The sequence below is a fragment of the Pongo pygmaeus genome, chromosome 10 (genome assembly GCF_028885625.2).
Source record: "Pongo pygmaeus isolate AG05252 chromosome 10, NHGRI_mPonPyg2-v2.0_pri, whole genome shotgun sequence".
Taxonomy (NCBI): domain Eukaryota; kingdom Metazoa; phylum Chordata; class Mammalia; order Primates; family Hominidae; genus Pongo; species Pongo pygmaeus.
Window position 1 is genome coordinate 7717984 of NC_072383.2, and position 27429 is coordinate 7745412.

The following is a 27429-nucleotide window of genomic DNA, read 5'->3' on the forward strand; positions in this document are numbered from 1 at the left end:
GCCCTCAGAGACCCTCTCAAATGGTGGTTTCACTGCATTTCCAAAAGTGTCTTCTAAACCATGGTGGGTTTTTTTTGTTGTTGTTTTCGTTTTTTTTTTGCTTTAGTAACTGAATTATTTCATGGTCCAAGTGGCACACAATAAGAAGTTCAATTTTCAATGCACTTTAAATCCAAGAATTTAAAGTTAAAAGAACAAAAAAGCAGGATATAAAAGACTATTTAAAAAGTAGGTCCAGTAAATAGTGACGAAATTAGAATGACTGAAATCGGGGGAAAGCACAGACTGATCAGATTACAGAGACTGCTTAAGACATGAGAATGTTTCCTTTAGTGTTAAAAATAGAAACAGGATATGAGGCAGGAGTGGAGCCCAGTTGCAGTGATCAGGCAAAAATGTAGGACAAAATGGCACACCTCTTGGTTTATCAAAATGCTGGTGCTATGCTTGTATAAGAAAGCAGGAATTGCCACCGTAAGTTTGTAATTTCAATAATGGGCAAAGTGAAAGAATATTCAGGAGAGAAAACAGGAATTTCAGAAGTCTTTTTACTTCTTCAACATCATAAAGTCTAGAAAGTATGTATCAAAGCTGTAAAAAATTAGACCTTTAAAAATTAACAAGTCACTTTAAAAATCAGATATTAGGGCTGGGCGCTAACACCTATAATTCCAGCACTTTGGGAGGCCAAGGCGGGCGGATCACCTGAGTTCGGGAGTTTGAGACCAGCCTGGCCAACATGGTGAAACCCCGTCTCTACTAAAAATACAAAAATTAGCCGAGTGTGATGGCGCTTGCCTGTAAATCCCAGCTACTCTGGAGGCTGAGGCAGGAGAACTGCTTGAACCCTGGAAGTGGAGGTTGCAGTGAGCTGAGATCACGCCACTGCACTCCAGCCTGGGCGACAGAGTGAGACTCTGTCAAAATAGTAATGAGAGGAAGTATTAAACATGAAAAAGGAAAATATAGCTTCAGGAGCAAAGAAGCACAAATACCAAATTCTAACATATAAAAGAACAAAATAAAGAAAACTAAGGCCTTCGCAGAAGTCAAGCCAATCCTGTCTAATAACTATCGCAGAGGACCCATTCTTTACCCAGGGGATGTGCTGTGCATTTTCAGGCACATGGCCTCCTTTCATCTTTCCAGGCACTTTGTAAAATCATTAATAATTTCTGCATCTTGCAGATAAGAAAACTGAGGCTTAAATACGTTAAATGTTTTACTCAACATTGTATTATGTAGAAGAACAAGGATTGAAACAGTGACACTTTGACTCCATGCCCATTTTCCTTTCCATTTACACATATTCTGTTAGGATTAGAAAACTCTTTATAAAAAGATCCCAGAAAACTTTAAGGCAAAGAAAAGCAAATTGCACAATGAATTTTCATCATGAAGAACACAATCCCTGAGACCAGAAACTTTCATTTAGGCTGAAGAAAAAAAATGTAAACTCTAAGGAAAACTTAAATCCATAGTAAAAGTGCCAGTACAAATGGGCAAAGATAATGTAGTGGGCTTCAGAAATATTTGTATCATTTCTTTATTGTCAATGCTCCAGATGGAAGAATGTTACCACTTATTTATAGTATAGAATCTTTTCTCCTATTCTCTGTAGAAAAAAAAAAGGAGTAATAAGTCAGATAACAACCAAATTTATTCTTTCTATTAAATTCCAAAAGTGGTATGTGAGATTTATGGTCATCCTTGTTAAGTTTCTTTAAAGCTTACGAGCGTAGAGATGAGTGTTTTCATAAACGGATTTTTAAAGGAAGAGCGTAATGTGCTTCCCTTTTTTAAAAGTAGCTGCTTGCAAAACCCAGAAACAGTACATCTAGTTACTTGCTGAAAACCTCAGCCTTTTACATCCATAATAAAAATTGAGTACAAAATGTGCAAAGCATAGATTTTCCCCATGTGATTATTATTAAATCCTTAAGTCAAAAATATTTAAGAATTTATTAATAGGCATCGATCCTAAGGAAGCAAGTGAACAAGATACATATGCAGAGTTATTTATAGTAGTGAAAATTTTGAAATAAATGTGTATCCAATAAGAGGATAAAATTTTCAATAAAATTTAGGACATCAATTCAACAGACTATTATGCAGCTATTAAAGATGATAATGTCACTCTAGGTGCTGATATAGAAAATCAGTATTATTTTATAAGTTAGAAAGGAAGGTTGCAGAACATTAAAGTATATAACTACATTTTACAAATACCTACTCATATTTATATTTTTACACATATCTATGTATATATTAAAAGGTCTGAAATGATAAAAATTGAATTATACTTTACTTATTTCTGACTGACCTGTACTATATATTTTATTTTATATTAAAAGTAAAGAAATAACTTTTTAAAATAGCATATGGCTCCCTATGTGTAATTTATCAGGGGAACATGGTTACGTTTGAAACATAGAAAGATAACCAGAAGGAGAAAAAAAAAATAAAATGAAAAACAAAGTGTGCATTCCAAGTGGTTATGAAATCCCCAATATCTAAAGTTAATCTTTAGTTTAGCTGGGCACAGTGGCTCACTGTAATCCCAGCATTTTGGGAGGCCGAGGCAGGAGGATTGCTAAGGCCAGAAGTTTGAGATCAGCCTGGCCGATACAGTGAGACCCCATCTCTACAAAATATAGAAAAATTAGCCAGGTGTGGTGCTGTGTGCCTGTAGTCCTAGCCATTTAGGCAGCTGAGGTGGGAAGATTGCTTGAACCCAGGAGTTCAAGGCTGCAGTGTATCATAATTGTGCCACTGCACTCCAATCTGAGTGACAGAGCAAGATCCTGTCTCAAAAAAAAAACCAAAAAATCCCACCACCAACAATAATACAACAACAAACCAAAACAACAACAAAAGTCTTCAGTTTAATAGTAAATTATCTGTAATTTGATTCCTTATCCTGTGGTCTGCAGAGAACTCAGTCCTTGTGCCTAGAATCTCCAAAACTCTCCCATGGATGTTTACATGATTTGGTCACTTCTCAAAGTATCCCTTCTCCCTTCTCTAGGATCACCTCTGTTCTCTTATACATTTTTCTTCCTAATATTGCTGCTAATAACCTTTCATGAAAATTTAAAGAATTAATTAGGAAAGCAAGACAAAACAGAAAACTTAAAAGTGAATATCAGATAATCCTTGCCCTGTGACCATTAACACTGCCCTGTTATAGAGGTTCTTTAGTGGAGAACCAACAACTCCCTTTTTAGCCCCAACCGTCTCATGTTTCTGGGACTTGCTTCTACTCAAAGCAGAGGTCTCTCTTTGCCATTTACCATGGCCCCTACAAGTAAAAATATAATAATCTGTCATTATTTAATATATAGTAACCTCGACACCAATAAAAATAATCATTTTGCTTTATTTTGCAGAGTTTTCCTCCTAGTTTTGGCTAAGTGTTTTAACACCTGGCATAATCGAGGGCAACTGAGGCGTTCTCCCAAACAAAAGAGCCCCTAAACATGACTTCTGCAATTCCTAAATGTTGAAGTAACTAGGAACAGCTTATAAATCAGTAATTTTTTGCAGTATGTGATACAGGAGTAATTCAAGAAAGAAATGATAAGGGCCTGAATTAACACAAGGGCACGTTAAGAGAAGACAGTTAATAGATATTAGAATAAAGAAGTAAATAAACTTGGTTAATGGATGCAGGCATTAATGGAGTGGTGTAGATGACTTCCAGATTTTCTGCCAAGCAACTAGGTTGGAGAGGATCAGAGGGATATTCAATGTGGTTACAAATATTGGTACACAAGTTTTTGGGTACATGAGTGTTTTAGAGTTCAATATGAATTTGAGATTATTCTGAAAAAGCTAATCCTCAGGTGTCTGGCGTTATGGGGAGGCACTGAAAAAAGAAAGTAAAAATCTTCAGAGAATGGATAAGAAAAGAGAAGAATAATTCATACATTTCATGTCTTACCAATAAATTCGACATACAACTAGGCAGAAAAACGAGTGCCCAACAATAATGACAAAAGTCAGTTGATAAAAAGGAAAAATGTGGCAGGTAGGTTAAAAAGACATTTGTTATTGAAGAAAAGTGGCTTATTATTCTGCGACAGTTTTTATGAACAGGATAAATGACATCTATCATTTTGACCACCAAATCAAGAATGTGACTTAGATGCTAGGAGAAAAATTATTAGAGAGCCAGTATGAGCAACGTTTCAAGAAATATGCCAAGATGGATGGCTATGTAAGTCTGAATGAGGTACTTCTGGGGACTGATTCTAATTCAGATTGGAGCTCAGCTTTAATCCTTTCTCCACTCCATAAAGAAAATTAAAAAGGCAACCTGAAACAGGCAGTAAAATCTCTGGGAAGAACGTTGTTAATCTAAGTATAATTAGACATTACAACATATAAATGGGTAAAATCCATGTATTACCAATATAGATCCTAGGTTTTCACTGTCATATACATGAAAAGGATGTTGATGGCAACACCACCAATTTTCAGTGTTCAGAGCAAAATTCTTGTGGTCATCCTTGATCCCTCTCTTACTTCCACGTTCCATGTCCAATTCTTCAGGAAATCCCATTTGCACCACTTCCAAAATACATCTACATCCATTAACATCATCCTGATCAGGGTCACCATCATCCCCTGTCTGGAATCCCACTCCAGTCTCCTAACTACCTTTGCTCTTCCTAAGTATCTATTCTCATCAAGATAACTAGGGTAAATTTTTAAATTTTATGTCAGATCATGTTACTGGTTAATTCAAAACCCTTCAAAGGGTCCCTATCTCATTCAGAATAAAAGCTGTTACTTAAAATGGCCAGTCTATAGGGAAGTAATCAGCTCACCCCACGACTACCACCACTCTCCTTACCTCTCTGAATCTTCTTTGACTACTTCCCTATCCATTAATATCCACCCACACTGGCCATCTTGCTGTTCTCAAGCACCCCAATTTTAGTCCTGATTTAGGGCTTTTGCACTGGCTGTTCCCTTTTCCTTGAATATTGTTCCCCGAAATAGCCACCTGGTTAACGCGAAAAATGTTAAGGGCAGCCAGAGACAAACGTCAGGTTACCTGCAAAAGGAAGCCCATCAGACTAAGAGCAGATCTTTCTGCAGAAACCCTATAAGCCAGAAGAGAGTGGGGGGCCAATATTCAACATTCTTAAAGAAAAGAATTTTCAACCCAGAATTTCATATCCAGCCAAACTAAGCTTCAGAAGCGAAGGAGAAATAAAATCCTTTACAGACAAGCAAATGCTGAGAGATTTTGTCACCATGAGGCCTACCTTACAAGAGCTCCTGGAGAAAACACTAAAAATGGATAGGAACAACCAGTACCAGCCACTGCAAAAACATGACAAATTGTAAAGAACATCCATTCTAGGAAGACACTGCATCAACTAATGAGCAAAATAACCACCTAACATCATAATGACAGGATCAAATTCACACATAACAATATTAACCTTAAAGGTAAATAGGCTAAATGCCCCAATTAAAAGACACAGACTGGCAAATTAGATAAAGAGTCAAGACCCAACAGTGTGCTGCCTTCAGGAGACCTATCTCAAGAGCAGAGACACACATAGGTTCAAAATGAAGTGATGGAGGAAGATCTACCAAGCAAATGGAAAACAAAAAAAAGCAGGGGTTGCAATCCTAGTCTCTGATAAAACAGACTTCAAACCAACAAAGATCAAAAGAGACAAAGAAGGCCATTACATAATGGTAAAGGGATCAATGCAACAAGAAGAGCTAACTATCCTAAATATATATGCACCCAATACAGGAGCACCCAGATTCATAAAGCAAGTCCTTAGTGACCTACAAAGAGACTTAGACTCCCACACAATAATAATGGGAGACTTTAACACCCCACTGTCAACATTAGACAGACCAGTGAGACAAAAAGTTAACAAGGATATCCAGGTCTTGAACTCAACTCGGCAGCAAGCAGACCTAATAGACATCTACAGAACTCTCCACCCCAGATCAACAGAATATACATTCTTCTCAGCACCACATTGCACTTATTCCAAAATTGACCACATAGTTGGAAGTAAAGCACTCCTCAGCAAATGTAAAAGAACCGAAATCATAGCAAACTTTCTCTCAGACCACAGTGCAATCAAACTAGAACTCAGGATTAAGAAACTCACTCAAAACTGCTCAACTACATGGAAACTAAACAACCTGCTCCTGAATGACTACTGGGTATATAACGAAATTTAAGCAGAAATAACGATGTTCTTTGAAACCAATGAGAACAAAGACACAACATATCAGAATCTCTGGGACACATCTAAAGCAGTGTGTAGAGGGAAATTTATAGCACTAAATGCCCACAAGAGAAAGCAGGAGAGATCTAAAATCAATACCCTAACATCACAATTAAAAGAACTAGAGAGGCAAGAGAAAACATTCAAAAGCTAGCAGAAGGCAAGAAATAACTAAGATCAGAGCAGAACTAAAGGAGATAGAGACCCAAAAAATGCTTCAAAAAATTAATGAATCCAGGAGCTGGTTTTTTTTGAAAAGATCAACAAAATAGACCACTAGCAAGACTAATAAAAAAGAAAAGAGAGAAGAATCAAATAGATGCAATAAAAAATGATAAAGGGGATATCACCACTGATCCCACAGAAATACAAACTACCGGGGGGAGGAGCCAAGATGGCCGAATAGCAACAGCTCCAGTCTACAGCTCCCAGCGCGAGCGACGCAGAAGACGAGTGATTTCTGCATTTCCATCTGAGGTACCGTGTTCATCTCACTAGGGAGTGCCAGACAGTGGGCGCAGGTCAGTGGGTGAGCGCACCGTGTGCCAGCCGAAGCAGGGGCGAGGCATTGCCTCACTCGGGAAGCGCAAGGGGTCAGGGAGTTCCCCTTCCAGGGGTGACAGACGGCAACTGGAAAATCGGGCCACTCCCACCTGAATACTGTGCTTTTCCGACGGGCTTAGGAAACGGTGCCCCAGGAGAGTATAGCCCGCACCTGGCTCAGAGGGTCCTACACCCACGGAGTCTCGCTGATCGCTAGCACAGCAGTCTGAGATCAAACAGCAAGTCGGCAGCGAGGCTGGGGGAGGGGCGCCCGCCATTGCCCAGGCTCGCTTAGGTAAACAAAGCAGCCTGGAAGCTTGAACTGGGTGGAGCCCACCACAGCTCAAGGAGGCCTGCCTGCCTCTGTAGGCTCCACCTCTGGGGGCAGGGCACAGACAAACAAAAAGACAGCAGTAACCTCTGCAGACTTAAATGTCCCTGTCTGACAGCTGTGAGGAGAGCAGTGGTTCTCCCAGCACGCAGCTGGAGATCTGAGAATGGGCTGACTGCCTCCTCGAGTGGGTCCCTGACCCCTGACCCCCGAGCAGCTTAACTGGGAGGCACCCCCCAGCAGGGGCAGACTGACACCTCACACGGCCGGCCAGGTACTCCAACAGACCTGCAGCTGAGGGTTCTGTCTGTTAGAAGGAAAACTAACAGAAAGGACATCCACAACAAAAACCCATCTGTACATCACCATCATCAAAGACCAAAAGTAGATAAAACCACAAAGATGGGGAAAAAACAGAGCAGAAAAACTGGAAACTCTAAAAACCAAAGTACCTCTCCTCCTCCAAAAGAATGCAGTTCCTCACCAGCAACGGAACAAAGCTGGACAGAGAATGACTTTGACAAGCTGAGAGAAGAAGGCTTCAGACGATCAAATTACTCCGAGCTACGGGAGGATATTCAAACCAAAGGCAAAGAAGTTGAAAACTTTGAAAAAAATTTAGAAGAATGTATAACTAGAATAACCAATACAGAGAAGTGCTTAAAGGAGCTGATGGAGCTGAAAACCAAGGCTCGAGAACTACGTGAAGAATGCAGAAGCCTCAGGAGCCGATGCGATCAAATGGAAGAAAGGGTATCAGCCCTAGAAGACGAAATGAATGAAATGAAGCGAGAAGGGAAGTTTAGAGAAAAAAGAATAAAAAGAAACGAGCAAAGCCTCCAAGAAATGTGGGACTATGTAAAAAGACCAAATCTACGTCTGATTGGTGTACTGGAAAGTGACGGGGAGAATGGAAACAAGTTGGAAAACACTCTGCAGGATATTATCCACGAGAACTTCCCCAATCTAGCAAGGCAGGCCAACATTCAGATTCAGGAAATACAGAGAACGCCACAAAGATACTCCTCGAGAAGAGCAACTCCAAGACACATAATTGTCAGATTCACCAAAGTTGAAATGAAGGAAAAAATGTTAAGGGCAGCCAGAGAGAAAGGTCGGGTTACCATCAAAGGGAAGCCCATCAGACTAACAGCGGATCTCTCGGCAGAAACCCTACAAGCCAGAAGAGAGTGGGGGCCAATATTCAACATTCTTAAAGAAAAGAATTTTCAACCCAGAATTTCATATCCTGCCAAACTAAGCTTCATAAGTGAAGGAGAAATAAAATCCTTTACAGACAAGCAAATGCTGAGAGATTTTGTCACCACCAGGCCTGCCCTAAAAGAGCTCCTGAAGGAAGCCCTAAACATGGAAAGGCACAACCGGTACCAGCCACTGCAAAATCATACCGAAATGTAAAGACCATCGAGACTAGGAAGAGACTGCATCAACTAACGAGCAAAATATCCAGCTAACATCATAATGACAGGATCAAATGCACACATAACAATATTAACTTTAAATGTAAATGGACGAAATGCTCCAATTAAAAGACACAGACTGGCAAACTGGATAAAGACTCAAGACCCATCAGTGTGCTGTATTCAGGAAACCCATCTCACGTGCAGAGACACACATAGGCTCAAAATAAAAGGATGGAGGAAGATCTACCAAGCAAATGGAAAACAAAAAAAGGCAGGGGTTGCACTCCTAGTCTCTGATAAAACAGACTTTAAACCAACAAAGATCAAAAGAGACAAAGAAGGCCATTACATAATGGTAAAGGGATTAATTCAACAAGAAGAGCTAACTATCCTAAATATATATGCACCCAATACAGGAGCACCCAGATTCATAAAGCAAGTCCTGAGTGACCTACAAAGAGACTTAGACTCCCACACATTAATAATGGGAGATTTTAACACCCCACTGTCAACATTAGACAGATCAATTAGACAGAAAGTCAACAAGGATACCCAGGAATTGAACTCAGCTCTGCACCAAGCGGACCTAATAGACATCTACAGAACTCTCCACCCCAAATCAACAGAATATACATTTTTTTCAGCACCACACCACACCTATTCCAAAATTGACCATATACTTGGAAGTAAAGCTCTCCTCAATAAATGTAAAAGAACAGAAATTGTAACAAACTGTCTCTCAGACCACAGTGCAATCAAGCTAGAAGTCAGGATTAAGAATCTCACTCAAAACTGCTCAACTATGTGGAAACTGAACAACCTGCTCCTGAATGACTACTGGGTACATAATGAAATGAAGGCAGAAATAAAGATGTTCTTTGAAACCAACGAGAACCAAGACACAACATACCAGAATCTCTGGGATGCATTCAAAGCAGTGTGTAGAGGGAAATTTATAGCACTAAATGCCCACAAGAGAAAGCAGGAAAGATCCAAAATTGACACCCTAACATCATAATTAAAAGAACTAGAAAAGCAAGAGCAAACACATTCAAAAGCTAGCAGAAGGCAAGAAATAACTAAAATCAGAGCAGAACTGAAGGAAATAGAGACACAAAAAACCCTTCAAAAAATCAATGAATCCAGGAGCTGGTTTTTTGAAAGGATCAACAAAATTGATAGACCGCTAGCAAGATTAATAAAGAAAAAAAGAGAGAAGAATCAAATAGATGCAATAAAAAATGATAAAGGGGATATCACCACCGATCCCACAGAAATACAAACTACCATCAGAGAATATTACAAACACCTCTATGCAAATAAACTAGAAAATCTAGAAGAAATGGATAAATTCCTCAACACATACACCCTCCCAAGACTAAACCAGGAAGAAGTTGAATCTCTGAATAGACCAATAACAGGCTCTGAAATTGAGGCAATAATCAATAGCTTACCAACCAAAAAAAGTCCAGGACAAGATGGGTTCACAGCCGAATTCTACCAGAGGTACAAGGAGGAGCTGGTACCATTCCTTCTGAAACTATTCCAATCAATAGAAAAAGAGGGAATCCTCCCTAACTCATTTTATGAGGCCAGCATCATCCTGATACCAAAGCCTGGCAGAGACACAACAAAAAAAGAGAATTTTAGACCAATATCCTTGATGAACATTGATGCAAAAATCCTCAATAAAATACTGGCAAACCGAATCCAGCAGCACATCAAAAAGCTTATCCACCATGATCAAGTGGGCTTCATCCATGGGATGCAAGGCTGGTTCAATATACGCAAATCAATAAATGTAATCCAGCATATAAACAGAACCAAAGACAAAAACCACATGATTATCTCAATAGATGCAGAAAAGGCCTTTGATAATAATTCAACAACCCTTCATGCTAAAAACTCTCAATAAATTAGGAATTGATGGGACGTATCTCAAAATAATAAGAGCTATTTATGACAAACCCACAGCCAATATCATACTGAATGGGCAAAAACTGGAAGCATTCCCTTTGAAAACTGGCACAAGACAGGGATGCCCTCTCTCACCACTTCTATTCAACATAGTGTTGGAAGTTCTGGCCAGGGCAATTAGGCAGGAGAAGGAAATCAAGGGTATTCAATTAGGAAAAGAGGAAGTCAAATTGTCCCTGTTTGCAGATGACATGATAGTATATCTAGAAAACCCCATTGTCTCAGCCCAAAATCTCCTTAAGCTGATAAGCAAATTCAGCAAAGTCTCAGGATACAAAATCAATGTGCAAAAATCACAAGCATTCTTATACATCAATAACAGACAAACAGAGAGCCAAATCATGAGTGAACTCCCATTCACAATTGCTTCAAAGAGAATAAAATACCTAGGAATCCAACTTACAAGGGATGTGAAAGAATATTACAAACACCTCTTCAAGGAGAACTACAAACCACTGCTCAAGGAAATAAAAGAGGATACAAACAAATGGAAGAACATTCCATGCTCATGGGTAGGAAGAATCAATATCATGAAAATGGCCATCCTTCCCAAGGTAATTTACAGATTCAATGCCATCCCCATCAAGCTACCAATGACTTTCTTTACAGAATTGGAAAAAACTACTTTAAAGTTCATATGGAACCAAAAAAGAGCCCGCATCGCCAAGTCAATCCTAAGCCAAAAGAACAAAGGTGGAGGCATCACACCACCTGACTTCAAACTATACTACAAGGCTACAGTAACCAAAACAGCATGGTACTGGTACCAAAACAGAGATATAGATCAATGGAACAGAACAGAGCCCTCAGAAATAATGCCACATATCTACAAGTATCTGATCTTTGACAAACCTGACAAAAACAAGAAATGGGGAAAGGATTCCCTATTTAATAAATGTTGCTGGGAAAACTGGCTAGTCTTATGTAGAAAGCTGAAAGTGGATCCCTTCCTTACACCGTATACAAAAATTAATTCAAGATGGATTAAAGACTTAAATGTTAGACCTAAAACCATAAAAACCCTAGAAGAAAACCTAGGCATTACCATTCAGGACATAGGCATGGGCAAGGACTTCATGTCTAAAACACCAAAAGCAATGGCAACAAAAGCCAAAATTGACAAATGGGATCTAATTAAACTCAAGAGTTTCTGCACAGCAAAAGAAACTACCATGAGAGTGAACAGGCAACCTACAAAATGGGAGAAAATTTTCGCAACCTACTCATCTGACAAAGGGCTAATATCCAGAATCTACAATGAACTCCAACAAATTTACAAGAAAAAAACAAACAACCCCATCAAAAAGTGGGCAAAGGACATGAACAGACCCTTCTCAAAAGAAGACATTTATGCAGCCAAAAAACACATGAAAAAATGCTCACCATCACTGGCCATCAGAGAAATGCAAATCAAAACCACAATGAGATACCATCTCACACCAGTTAGAATGGCAATCATTAAAAAGTCAGGAAACAACAGGTGCTGGAGAGGATGTGGAGAAATAGGAACACTTTTACACTGTTGGTGGGACTGTAAACTAGTTCAACCCTTGTGGAAGTCAGTGTGGCGATTCCTCAGGGATCTAGAACTAGAAATTCCATTTGACCCAGCCATCCCATTACTGGATATATACCCAAAGGACTATAAATCATGCTGCTATAAAGACACATGCACATGTATGTTTATTGCCACATTATTCACAATAGCAAAGACTTGGAACCAACCCAAATGTCCAACAATGATAGACTGGATTAAGAAAATGTGGCACATATACACCATGGAATACTATGCAGCCATAAAAAATGATGAGTTCACGTCCTTTGTAGGGACATGGATGAAATTGGAAATCATCATTCTCAGTAAACTATCGCAAGAACAAAAAACCAAACACCGCATATTCTCACTCATAGGTGGGAATTGAACAATGAGAACACATGGAGACAGGAAGGGGAACATCACACTTCGGGGACTGTTGTGGCGTGGGGGGAGGGGGGAGGGATAGCATTGGGAGATATACCTAATGCTAGATGACGAGTTGGTGGGTGCAGCGCACCAGCATGGCACATGTATACATATGTAACTTACCTGCACATTGTGCACATGTACCATAAAACCTAAAGTATAATAATAATAATAATAATAATAATAATAATAATAATAAAAGAAAAAAAAAAGAAAGACTTTCAGGAGGAAGCAATGACAAATCCTTGTGTTCATTCCTCCTAGTTTAACTGGAAAAAAAAAAAAAAAAAGAAGAAATAAAAGCAGTTGCTTTTGCTGGTAGAGACTCTGAATTTAAGTTTGGGACATATGGACAGATCATATACCAAACGCCAAAGCACTGAAAATGTGTTTCATCTTTCCCTCTGTCCCCCTTTGCCAAGAGGCAAAGATGGTAGCATTCTTTTTGCACATGTCACCTCATGCCTAGACAGTGGCTCTTTTTTTGTTTCCTTTTTATCAGATGCTCTTTTCATCAAGTGTGCAAGATAGGTCATTGTGATTCCCTCAACTTTACAGCTGAGAAAAAACATAAACATTGAAAGTTCAGTGACTTGTCTAAGATCGCTGAAGAAGCTATTGATGGGGAAGAAATTAGAATTTAATTCTGAAAGGAGTTATCTTTCCATGGTTTTACATTTTTCCTGACTTAATGAATCTGGAATTATGTGGGGTTGGCAAGAAGATCACTAATTGATTGAAATTAGAATATAGAAATACTATTCTTACTGGGCTGTAACCTGAAATGTTTCATTAAAATTATACATGCTGCCTCAAAAAAAAAAAAAAATACAAACTACCATCAGAGAATACTATAAACACCTCTATGCAGATAAACTAGAAAATCTAGAAGAAATGGATAAATTCCTGAACACACACACCCTCCCAAGACTTAAACCAGGAAGAAGTTGAATCCCAGAACAGACCAATAACAGGATCTGAAATTGAGGCCATAACTAATAGGCTACCAACCAAAAAAAGTCCAGGATAAGACATATTCACAGCTTTATTCTACCAGAGATACAAAGAGGAGCTGGTACCATTCCTTCTGAAACTATTCCAATCAATAGAAAAAGAGGGAATCCTCCCTAACTCATTTTATGAGGCCAGCATTATCCTGATACCAAAGACTGGCAGAGACACAACAAAAAAAGAGAATTTTAGACTACTATCCCTGATGAACATCAATGCAAAAATCCTCAATAAAATAATAAAATACTGGCAAACTGAATCCAGCAGCACATCAAAAAGCTTATCCACCATGATCAGGTAGGCTTCATCCCTCGGATGCAAGGCTGGTTCAACATACACAAATCAATAAACGTCATCCATCATATAAACAGAACCAAAGACAAAAACCACATGATTATCTCGATAGATGCAGAAAAGGCCTTTGACAAAATTCAACAACCCTTCATGCTAAAACCTCTCAATAAACTAGTTATTGATGGGACACATCTCAAAACAATAAGAGCTATTTACGGCAAACCCACAGCCAATATCATACTGAATGGGCAAAAACTGGAAGAATTCCCTTTGAAAACTGGCACAAGACAGGGATGCCCTCTCTCACCACTCCTATTCAACATAGTGTTGGAAGTTCTGGCCAGCGCAATCAGGTAGAAGAAAGAAATAAAGGGTATTCAATTAGGAAAACAAGAAGTCAAATTGTCCCTGTTTGCAGATGACAGGATTGTATTTTAGAAAACCCTATTGTTTTAGCCTAAAATCTCCTTAAGCTGATAAGCACCTTCAGCAAAGTCTCAGGATACAAAATCAGTGTGCAAAAATCACAAGCATTCTTATACACCAATAACAGACAAACAGAGAGCCAAATCGTGAGTGAACTCCCATTCACAACTGCTTCAAAGAGAAGAAAATACCTAGGAATCCAACTTACAAGAGTTGGGAAGGACCTCTTCAAGGACAACTACAAATCACTGCTCAATGAAATAAAAGAGGATACAAACAAATGGAAGAACATTCTATAATCACGGATAGGAAAAATCAATATCGTGAAAATGGCCATACTGCCCAAGGTAATTTATAGATTCAATGCCATCCCCATCAAGCTATCAATGACTTTCTTCACAGAATTGGAAAAAACTACTTTAAAGTTCATATGGAACCAAAAAAGAGCCTGCATTGCCAAGACAATCCTAAGCCAAAAGAACAAAGCTTGAGGCATCACGCTACCTGACCTCAAACTATACTACAAGGCTACAGTAATCAAAACAGCATGCTACTGGTACCAAAACAGAGATATCGACCAATGGAACAGAACAGTACCCTCAGAAATAATACCACAAATCTACAACCATCTGATCTTTCACAAACCTGACAAAAACAAGCAATGGGGAAAGGATTCCCTATTTAATAAGTGATGATGGGAAAACTGGCTAGCCATATGTGGAAAGCTGAAACTGGATCCCTTCCTTATACCTTATACAAAAATTAATTCAAGATGAATTAAAGACTTCAATGTTAGACCTAAAACCATAAAAACCCTAGAAGAAAACCTAGGCAATACCATTCAGCACATAGGCATGGGCAAGGACTTCATGACTAAAACACCAAAAGCAATAGCACCAAAAGCCAAAATTGACAAATGGGATCTAATTAAACTAAAGAGCTTCTGCACAGCAAAAGAAACTACCATCAGAGTGTACAGGCAACCTACAGAATGGGAGAAAATTTTTACAATCTACCCATCTGAAAAAGGGCTAATATCCGGAATCTACAAAGAAATTAAACAAATTTACAAGAAAAAATCAAACAACACCATCAAAAAGTGGGCAAAGGATATGAACAGATACTTCTCAAAAGAAGACATTTATGCAGCCAACAGACACATGAAAAAATGCTCATCATCACTGGCCATCAGAGAAATGCAAATCAAAACCACAATGAGATATCATCTCACACCAGTTAGAATGGCAATCATTAAAACGTCAAGAAACAACAGGTGGGGAGGAGCCAAGATGGCCGAATAGGAACAGTTCCGGTCTACAGCTCCCAGCGTGAGCAACGCAGAAGATGGGTGATTTCTGTATTTCCATCTGAGGTACCGGGTTCATCTCACTAGGGAGTGCCAGACAGTGGGTGCAGGACAGTGGGTGCAGTGCACCATGCGCCAGCGGAAGCAGAGCGAGGCATTGCCCCACTCGGGAAGTGCAAGGGGTCAGGGAGTTCCCTTTCCTGGTCAAGGAAAGGGGTGGCAGACGGCATCTAGAAAGTCGGGCCACTCCCACCCGAATACTGCGCTTTTCCGACCGGCTTAGGAAACGGCGCACCAGGAGATTATAGCCCGCACCTGGCTTGGAGGGTCCTACGCCCACGGAGTCTCACTGATTGTTAGCACAGCAGTCTGAGATCAAACTGCAAGGCGGCAGCGAGGCTGGGGGAGGAGTGCCCGCCATTGCCCAGGCACGCTTAGGTAAACAAAGCAGCCTGGAAGCTCGAACTGGGTGGAGCCCACCACAGCTCAAGGAGGCCTGCCTGCCTCTGTAGGCTCCACCTCTGGGGGCAGGGCACAGACAAACAAAAAGACAGCAGTAATCTCTGCAGACTTAAATGTCCCTGTCTGACAGCTTTGAGGAGACCAGTGGTTCTCCCAGCACGCAGCTAGAGATCTGAGAATGGGCAGACTGCCTCCTCAAGTGGGTCCCTGACCCCTGACCCCCGAGCAGCCTAACTGGGAGGCACCCCCCAGTAGGGGCAGACCGACACCTCACACGGCCGGGTACTCCTCTGAGACAAAACTTCCAGAGGAACGATCAGACAGCAGCATTTGCAGATCACGAAAATCTGTGGTTCTGCAGACACCGCTGCTGATACCCAGGCAAACAGGGTTTGGAGTGGACCTCTAGCAAACTCCAACAGACCTGCAGCTGAGGGTCCTGTCTGTTAGAAGGAAAACTAATAAACAGAAAGGACATCCACACCAAAAACCCATCGTACAACACCATCATCAAAGACCAAAACTAGTTAAAACAACAAAGGTGGGGAAAAACAGAGCAGAAAAACTGGAAATTCTAAAAAGCAGAGTGTCTCTCCTCCTCCAAAGGAATGCAGTTCCTCACCAGCAATGGAACAAAGCTAGATGGAGAATGACTTTGACGAGTTGAGAGAAGGCTTCAAACGATCAAACTACTCCGAGCTACAGGAGGAAATTCAAACCAAAGGCAAAGAAGTTGAAAACTTTGAAAAAACTTTAGACGAACGTATAACTAGAATAACCAATACAGAGAAGTGCTTAAAGGAGCTTATGGAGCTGAAATCCAAGGCTCAAGAACTACATGAAGAATGCAGAAGCCTCAGGAGCTGATGCGACCAAATGGAAGAAAGGGTATCAGTGATGGAAGATGAAATGAATGAAATGAAGCGAGAAGGGAAGTTTAGAGAAAAAAGAATAAAAAGAAATGAACAAAGCCTCCAAGAAACATGGGATTATATGAAAAGACCAAATCTGCATCTGATTGGTGTACCTGAAAGTGACGGGGAGAATGGATCCAAGTTGGAAAACACTCTGCAGGATATTACCCAGGAGAACTTCCCCAATCTAGCAAGGCAGGCCAACATTCAGATTCAGGAAATACAGAGAACACCACAAAGATATTCCTCGAGAAGAGCAACTCCAAGACACATAATTGTCAGATTCACCAAAGTTGAAATGAAGGAAAAAATGTTAAGGGCAGCCAGAGAGAAAGGTCGGGTTACCCACAAAGAGAAGCCCATCAGACTAATAGCCGATCTCTCGGCAGAAACTCTACAAGCCAGAAGAGAGTGGGGGCCAATATTCAACATTCTTAAAGAAAAGAATTTTCAACCCAGAATTTCATATCCAGCCAAACTAAGCTTCATAAGTGAAGGAGAAATAAAATACTTTACAGACAAGCAAATGCTGAGAGATTTTCTCACCACCAGGCCTGCCTTAAAAGAGCTCCTGAAGGAAGCACTAAACATGGAAAGGCACAACCGGTACCAGCCACTGCAAAATCACGCCAAAATGTAAAGACCATAGAGACTAGGAAGAGACTGCAAATAACCAGCAAACATCATAATGACAGGATCAAATTCACACATAACAATATTAACTTTAAATGTAAATGGGCTAAATGCTCCAATTAAAAGACACAGACTGGCAAATTAGGTAAAGAGTCAAGACCCATCTCTGTTCTGTATTCAGGAAACCCATCTCATACGCAGAGACACACATAGGCTCAAAATAAAGGGATGGAGGAAGATCTACCAAGCAAATGGAAAACAAAAAAAGGCAGGGGTTGCAATCCTAGTCTCTGATAAAACAGACTTTAAACCAACAAAGATCAAAACAGACAAATAAGGCCACTACATAATGGTAAAGGGATCAATTCAACAAGAAGAGCTAACTATCCTAAATATATATGCACCCAATACAGGAGCACCCAGATTCATAAAGCAAGTCCTTAGTGACCTACAAAGAGACTTAGACTCCCACACAATAATAATGGGAGACTTTAACACCCCACTGTCAACATTAGACAGATCAACAAGACAGAAAGTTAACAAGGATACCCAGGAATTGAACTCAGCTCTGCACCAAGCAGGCCTCATAGACATCTACAGAACTCTCCACCCCAAATCAACAGAATATACATTTTTTTCTGCACCACACCACACCTATTCCAAAATTGACCACATAGTTGGAAGTAAAGCACTCCTCAGCAAATGTAAAAGAACAGAAATTATAACAAACTGTCTCTCAGACCACACTGCAATCAAACTAGAACTCAGGATTAAGAAACTCACTCAAAACCACTCAACTACATGGAAACTGAACAACCTGCTCCTGAATGACTACTGGGTACAAAACAAAATGAAGGCAGAAATAAAGATGTTCTTTGAAACCAACGAGAACAAAGACACAACATACCAGAATCTCTGGGACACATTCAAAGCAGTGTGTAGAGGGAAATTTACTAAATGCCCACAAGAGAAAGCAGGAAAGATCCAAAATTGACACCCTAACATCACAATTAAAAGAACTAGAAAAGCAAGAGCAAACACATTCAAAAGCTAGCAGAAGGCAAGAAATAACTAAAATCAGAGCAGAACTGAAGGAAATAGAGACACAAAAAACCCTTCAAAAAATTAATGAATCCAGGAGCTGGTTTTCTGAAAGGATCAACCAAATTGATAGACTGCTAGCAAGACTAATAAAGAAAAAAACAGAGAAGAATCAAATAGACACGATAAAAAATGATAAAGGGGATATTACCACTGATCCCACAGAAGTACAAACTACCATCAGAGAATACTATAAACACCTCTATGCAAAAAAACTAGAAAATCTGGAAGAAATGGATAAATTCCTTGACACATACACTCTCCCAAGACTAAACCAGGAAGAAGTTGAATCTCTGAAAAGACCAATAACAGGATCTGAAATTCTGGCAATAATCAATAGCTTACCAACCAAAAAGAGTCCAGGACCAGATGGATTCACAGCCGAATTCTGCCAGAGGTACAAGGAGGAACTGGTACCATTCCTTCTGAAACTATTCCAATCAATAGAAAAAGAGGGAATCCTCCCTAACTCATTTTATGAGGCCAGCATCATCCTGATACCAAAGTCGGGCAGAGACACAACCAAAAAAGAGAATTTCAGACCAATATCCTTGATGAACATTGATGCAAAAATTCTCAATAAAATACCGGCAAACCGAATCCAGCAGCACATCAAAAAGCTTATCCACCATGATCAGGTGGGCTTCATCCCTGGGATGCAAGGCTGGTTCAACATAGGCAAAACAATAAATGTAATCCAGCATATAAACAGAACCAAAGACAAAAACCACATGATTATCTCAATAGATGTAGAAAAGGCCTTTGACAAAATTCAACAACTCTTCATGCTAAAAACTCTCAATAAATTAGGTATTGACGGGACGTATCTCAAAATAATATGAGCTATCTATGACAAACCCACAGCCAATATCATACTGAATGGGCAAAAACTGGAAGCATTCCCTTTGAAAACTGGCACAAGACAGGGATGCCCTCTCTCACCACTCCTATTCAACATAGTGTTGGAAGTTCTGGCCAGGGCAATTAGGCAGGAGAAGGAAATCAAGGGTATTCAATTAGGAAAAGAGGAAATCAAATTGTCCCTGTTTGCAGACGACATGATTGTATATCTAGAAAACCCCATTGTCTCAGCCCAAAATCTCCTTAAGCTGATAAGCAACTTCAGCAAAGTCTCAGGATACAAAATCAATGTACAAAAATCACAAGCATTCTTATACACCAATAACAGACAAACAGAGAGCCAAATCATGAGTGAACTCCCATTCACAATTGCTTCAAAGAGAATAAAATACTTAGGAATCCAACTTACAAGGGATGTGAAGGACCTCTTCAAGGAGAACTATAAACCACTGCTCAAGGAAATAAAAGAGGATACAAACAAATGGAAGAACATTCCATGCTCATGGGTAGGAAGAATCAATATTGTGAAAATGGCCATACTGCCCAAGGTAATTTATAGATTCAATGCCATCCCCATGAAGCTACCAATGACTTTCTTCACAGAATTGGAAAAAAATACTTTAAAGTTCATATGGTACCAAAAAAGAGCCCGCATCGCCAAGTCAATCCTAAGCCAAAAGAACAAAGCTGGAGGCATCACGCTAACTGACTTCAAACCATACTAGAAGGCTACAGTAACCAAAACAACATGGTACTGGTACCAAAACAGAGATATAGATCAATGGAACAGAACAGAGCCCTCAGAAATAACGCCACATATCTACAACTATCTGATCTTTGACAAACCTGACAAAAACAAGCAATGCGGAAAGGATTCCCTATTTAATAAATGGTGCTGGGAAAACTGGCTAGCCATATGTAGAAAGCTGAAACTGGATCCCTTCCTTACACCTTATACAAAAATTAATTCAAGATGGATTAAAGACTTAAATGTTAGACCTAAAACCATAAAAACCCTAGAAGAAAACCTAGGCATTACCATTCAGGACATAGGCATGGGCAAGGACTTCCTGTCTAAAACACCAAAAGCAATGGCAACAAAAGCCAAAATTGACAAATGGGATCTAATTAATCTAAAGAGCTTCTGCACAGCAAAAGAAACTTCCATCAGAGTGAACAGGCAACTTACAATTTGGGAGAAAATTTTCACAACCTACTCATCTGACAAAGGGCTAATATCCAGAATCTATAATGAACTCAAACAAATTTACAAGAAAAAAACAAACAACTCCATCAAAAAGTAGGCGAAGGATATGAACAGACACTTCTCAAAAGAAGACATTTATGCAGCCAAAAAACACGTGAAACAATGATCATCATCACTGGCCATCAGAGAAATGCAAATCAAAACCACAATGAGATACCATCTCACACCAGTTAGAATGGCAATCATTAAAAAGTCAGGAAACAATAGGTGCTGGAGAGGATGTGGAGAAATAGGAACACTTTTACACTGTTGGTGGGACTGTAAACTAGTTCAACCATTGTGGAAGTCAGTGTGGCAATTCCTCAGGGATCTAGAACTAGAAATACCATTTGACCCAGCCATCCCATTACTGGGTATATACCCAAAGGACTATAAATCATGCTGCTACAAAGACACATGCACATGTATGTTTATTGCGGCACTATTCACAATAGCAAAGACTTGGAACCAACCCAAATGTCCAACAACGATAGACTGGATTACGAAAATGTGGCACATATACACCATGGAATACTATGCAGCCATAAAAAATGATGAGTTCATGTCCTTTGTAGGGACATGGATGAAATTGGAAATCATCATTCTCAGTAAATTATCGCAAGGACAAAAAACCAAACACTGCATATTCTCACTCATAGGTGGGAATTGAACAATGAGAACACATGGACACAGGAAGGGGAACATCACACTCTGAGGACTGTTGTGAGGTGGGGGGAGGGGGGAGGGATAGCATTAGGATATATACCTAATGCTAAATGGCGAGTTAATGGGTGCAGCACACCAGCATGGCACATGTATACACATGTAACTAACCCGCACATTGTGCACATGTACCCTAAAACTTAAAAGTATAATAATAATAATAATAATAAATAAAAAAAAGAAACAACAGGTGCTGGACAGGATGTGGAGAAATAGGAACACTTTTACACTGTTGGTAGGACTGTAAACTAGTTCAACCATTGTGGAAGACAGTGTGGCAATTCCTAAAGGATCCAGAACTAGAAATACCATTTGACCCAGCCATCCCATTACTGGGTATATACCCAAAGGACTATAAATCATGCTGCTATAAAGACACATGCACACGTATGTTTATTGCAGCACTATTCACAATAGCAAAGACTTGGAACCAACCCAAATGTCCATCAATGATAGACTGGATTAAGAAAATGTGGCACATATACACCATGGAACACTCTGCAGCCATAAAATAGGATGAATTCATGTCCTTTGCAGGGACATGGATGAAGCTGGAAGCTATCATTCTGAGCAAACTATCGCAAGAACAGAAAACCAAACACTACATGTTCTCACTCATAGGTGGGAATTGAACAATGAGAGCACTTGGACACAGGATGGGGAGCATCACACACTGGGGCCTGTTGTGGGGTTCGGGGAGGGAGGAAGGATAGCATTAGGAGAAATACCTACTGTAAATGACGAGTTAATGGGTGCAGCACACCAGCATGGCACATGTATACATATGTAACAAACCTGCACCTTGTGCACATGCACCCTAGAACTTAAATTATAATTTAAAAAAAAGAAAAAAAAGAAATATGTCTCTTTATTAAGAAAACATAAGTTTTATCCAAGCTTATTCTTCTTGGTTAAAAAAAAGGAAACACAACTTTTGTTGGAATCAATTTAAAGAGAATATATGCATCAATGGTAGGCTGGAAAAGAAAATGTGGTACATCTACACTGTGGAATACTATGCAGCCATAAAAAGGAATGAGATCATGTCCTTTGCAGGAACATGGATGAAGCTGGAAGCCATCATCCTCAGCAAACTAACACAGGAACAGAAAACCAAATACCGCATGTTCTCACTCACAAATGAAAGTTGAACAATGAGAACACATGGACATAGGGAGGGAAACAACACACACCAGGGCTTATTGGGGGTTTGTGGGTGAGGGGAGGGAACCTAGAGGATGGGTCAATAATGCAGAAAACCACCATGGCACACATATACCTAAGTAACAAACCTGCACATTCTGCACATGTGTCTGGCAACTTAAAAGTAAAATAATTTTTAAAAAAGATTGGGGGATGGGATATATGAGCTAATAATAGTAGTATATAAAGTTGGGCTCCTATCTCATGTGATAGCATTATAGCCCCAGCAAGTAATTTGTTTCCAGGTTAAATACTTTGAGTGTGTATCAACAGTAGGTATGTTGTATCTCTGAAAAGAATTATCACCGGCTTTTTAACAATTGTAATTGTAACATTAGCATTTTATACTTTCCTTATTTCATATATAAGGCTTATGCATGTTTTTTAGTTGTCTTAGCTGAGGGTATCTAGAAGGAACTGGAAAGAACAGGTATAAATACCTGACATCTTTGGTCTCAAGATATTAGGACTGTTTATACCACCGAAAATGATAAGCATTTTCAGTGCAACCCCATCAAAATTCCAGTGACCTCTCTGCTTCTCCCATTTGACAAATATCCAATTTTCTTATGCAGCATCAGCCCTCTTCCTGAGACACCAGAGTGAAAGTGAAGGCAGGAGTAAATGGATTTGGCCATATCAGGTGCCTATTCATGAGAGCTGCTTTTAATCCTGGCAAAGTGGATATTGTTACCACCAATGGCCCTTTCACTGACCTCAACTACATGGTCTACATGTTCCATTATGATCCCACCCATGGCAAATTCCATGGTACCATCAAGGTTGAGAATGGGAAGCTTGTCATCAATGGAAATCCCGTCACTATCTTCCAGGAGTGAGAGCTCACCAAAACCAAATGAGATAATGCTGGTGCTAATTATGTCACGGAGTCCAGTGGCATCTTCACTACCTTGGCAAAGGCTAGGGCTCACCTGGAGAGGGGAGCCAAAAGGTTCATCATCTCCATCCCCTCTGCAGATGTCCCCATGTTTGTGATGGGCATGAACCATAAGCATGAAAACAACCTCATGCGGCGCACGGCGGCAGCACAGAGAAGTGTGGCGGTGCGGCGCCTGCATTAGCAGGTATGCAAAGAAGCCTTTTCACCCAGATGTCCTTAGAGATAATATGGATCAGTCCAGAGTTCTCCTCTGGGTGAAAGCAGAACCCTTTATAGTGGGTGCCTTGCAGGTCCCCCCTCCATCCAAGTTTAGTCTTCACTATCTCAGGAAGATATCCACCTATGTGCAAATCCGGGCCACAGAAGGAGCTTACCTGCACCTCTACTGGTCTACATGGAGGCACATCACTTGTGGGAAGCTGCAGTTGGCCAAGGACCTGGCGTGGCTTTACTTCGAAATATTTGATAGTCTTTCAGTGGAGACACCTGAGGAGCACCTGGAATGGTCTGAGGTTCTGTCCAACTGCATGTCTGAGGAGGAAGTTGAAAAGCAGAGAAATCAGCTTTCAGTGGACACGCTACAGTTTCTGCTCTTCTTATACATTCAAGAGTTGAACAAGGTCTCCCTAAGGACATCTTTGATTGGCGAAGAGTGGCCCAGTCCCAGAAACAGATCTCGGTCTCCTGACCTGACTGTAAAATCTAATTGTCATAATAAGAACTGGAATGATTACAGTCACCAAGCTTTTGTCTATGATCATCTGTCTGATCTCCTCGAGCTGCTTTTAGATCCAGAACAACTCACTGCATCATTTCATTCAACCCATAGTAGTCTAGTGTCCCGAGAAGCTGTTGTGGTGCTCAGCTTCCTTACTGAAGGTACAATAAGTAGAGCCAGGAAGATCTATCCACTTCATGAACTTGCACTGTGGCAGCCACTGCATGCAGATAGTGGCTTCTCGAAGATCTCTAAGACTTTCTCTTTCTACAAACTGGAAACCTGGTTGAGGTCCTGTTTGACTGGGAATCCATTTGGTACATCAGCTTGCCTCAAGTCTGGAAAGAAATTGGCTTGGGCTCATCAAGTTGAAGGGACCACCAAAAGAGCTAAGATTGCTTGTAATACTCATGTGGCCCCTAGGATGCACCAACTGGTAGTGATGAGCCAGGTTTACAAGCAGACACTGGCTAAGAGCTCAGATACTCTGGTGGGAGCACATGTAAAGATTCATCATTGCAACGAATCTTTTATATATCTGCTCTCTCCCTTATGATCTGTAACAATTGAGAAGTGAAGGAATAGCATCTTTGTCTTGGGCCCTGTAGGGACTACACTTCACCTCCACAGTTGTGACAATGTTAAAGTCATTGCTGTTTGCCATCGTTTGTCCATCTTTTCTACAGCAGGTTGCATCTGTCACATTCTGATGCCTACGCGCCCACTTATTCTCTCTGGGAACCAAACAGTAACTTTTGCCCCTTTTCATACCCATTACCCAATGCTAGAGGACCATACGGCCAGGACTGGCCTTGCTACAGTGCCTAACTATTGGGATAATCCAATGGTTGTGTGCAGAGAGAACAGTGACACCAGTGTCTTCCGGCTTTTACCACCTTGTGAATTCTATGTATTTATTATTCCCTTTGAAATGGAAGGGGACACAACAGAGATACCCGGAGGTCTTCCATCTGTATATCAGAAAGCACTGGGTCAAAGAGAACAGAAGATACAGATCTGGCAGAAAACTGTAAAGGAGGCTCATTTGACAAAGGATCAAAGGAAGCAGTTCCAGGTACTGGTAGAGAACAAGTTTTATGAATGGTTGATTAATACAGGACATCACCAACAGCTGGACAGCCTTGTACCCCCTGCAGCAGGCTCCAAACAAGCAGCTGGATAAGGATCTTACATGCAAATACTGGGCCCTGGAAATACAAGGATAAATGGAGGATGGTGCTCATCTTGAAACTAAATTGGGAAGGTACTATTGCTGCTTGAGAGACATTGGGACTTTTCTGTCTTTTTTTTTTTTTTTTTTTTTTGGGGCAGAGTCTTGTTCTGTCACCCAGGCTGGAGTGCAGTGGTGCGATCTAGGCTCACTGCAAGCTCTGCCTCCCGGGTTCACGCCATTCTCCTGCCTCAGCCTCCTGAGTAGCTGGGACTACGGGTCCCTGCCACCATGCCCGGCCAATTTTTTTTGTATTTTTAGTAGAGACAGGGTTTCACCGTGTTAGTCAGGATGGTCTTGATTTCCTGACCTCGTGATCCACCCATCTCGGCCTCCCAAAGTGCTGAGATTACAGGTGTGAGCCACCGCGCCCAGCCTTCTGTTCTATTTAAGAAGTTTGATTTCCATTCCATTTTCATTTATTACTGTTTAGGCCGAATTTTCGCTAAACTTCTGACTTTCGTATAAACATATTGCTTATAGAACATCAGAAGACTCATCTTTGTGATGCCCAGATGAAAAAGATGGTGAAGATAGTACCATTGTATGTATGTTAATATTAAAGCAACTGAGTGTAGATTTGCAACTATAGTATGTATCTTCATTTGTGTGATGAAAGAGTTTTATTCTTTCTAGAGTTAAATAAGAGTTTTATAGTTCTTTGTAACTATTTAAAAGGAAATTGCTACTCCTTTTAAAAAATAATTGGAAAGAAAGTATGATTTGTTGGTATACAGACATAGAAATAGTTTTATACTATATTTTAGTCCTTAAAGTATGGAACTTAATGAAATTGCGTAAAAAAAATCTTTATTTTTCACTTCCTGCTTCAAATTTTCAATAAACAAACTCTAAAGAAAAAAAAAAGAAAACAACCTCACAATCATCAGCAATGCCTCCTGTACCACCAACTGCTCCGATCCCCTGGCCAAGGTCATTCATGACAACTTTGGCATCAGGGAGGGACTCATGACCACAGTCCACAACATCATTGCCACCCAGAAGACTGTGGATGGCCCCTCCAGGAAACTCTGGCATGACAGCCATGGGGCTTTCCAGAACACCATTCCTGCATCTACTGGTGCTGCCAAGTAAATGGGCAATGAGAGGGCAAGGTCATTCCTAAGCTTAATGGGAAGCTCACTGGCATGGTCTTCTGTGTTCCCAGCACAACTGTGTCGGTTGTGGAACTGACCTCCTGGCTGGAGAAACCTGCCAGACAGGTTTCTTCAGACATCAAAAAGGTGGTGAGGCAGGCACCCAAGGACCCCCTCAAGGGCATCCTGGGCTATACTGAGCACCAGGTTGTCCCTTTGGGATTTAAAAGCAATACCCGCCCTTCCACCTTTGATGCTGGGGCTGGCATTGCCATCAATGACCACTTTGTCAAGCTCATTTCCTGGTATGGCAATGAATTTGCCTACAGTAACAAGGTGATGGACCTCATGGTACACATGGCCTCTGAGGAGTAAAATCTCCCAATCACTAACCCCAGGGAGAGCACGGGAAGAAGCAAGGGACCCTCAGCTGCTGGGGATTCCCTGCTGCACTCAGTCCCCGACCACACAGAATCTTCTCTCCTGACAGTTTCCAGATCCTCTGAAGAAGGAGAGACCTAGGGAGCCCCACCACATCATTTACCATCAATAAAGTCCCCTGTACTCAGCCAAAAAAAAAAAAGATATTTTTTATAGAAATAGAAAAAACCATTCTAAAATTTGTGTGAAACCACAACATACTTCAAGTAATCAAAACAATGTTGAGGAAAACAAAGTTGAAGGCATCACACTTCTTAATCTCAAATTATATCACAAAAGAGGCATAATGAAGCAGTATGAAAACAGACATAAAAACAGACATATAGGCCGGGCATGATGGCTCATGCCAGTAAT

The 27429-nt window shown here is 40.4% G+C and overlaps 2 protein-coding genes and 1 pseudogene across 2 annotated transcripts in view; 2 read left to right on the top strand and 1 right to left on the bottom strand.

Annotated features, from left to right (window-relative positions):
• Nucleotides 1-24092, bottom strand: part of CD163 (CD163 molecule) — a 116852-nt gene extending 92760 nt beyond the window's left edge. Inside the window, exon 1 of the mRNA XM_054444550.2 lies at nucleotides 23963-24092. The gene's annotated coding sequence lies outside the window, so the exon portion shown is untranslated. The remainder of the gene's footprint in view (nucleotides 1-23962) is intronic.
• Nucleotides 23299-27009, top strand: LOC129010380 (glyceraldehyde-3-phosphate dehydrogenase-like; annotated as a pseudogene).
• On the top strand, nucleotides 23750-25579 carry LOC129010379 (TBCC domain-containing protein 1-like). Its single transcript, XM_054444551.2, is given in 1 exon segment — nucleotides 23750-25579. A coding segment is annotated over 1 exon segment (1674 nt). The 5' UTR covers nucleotides 23750-23815; the 3' UTR covers nucleotides 25490-25579.
• Nucleotides 27010-27429: the final 420 nt, after the last annotated feature.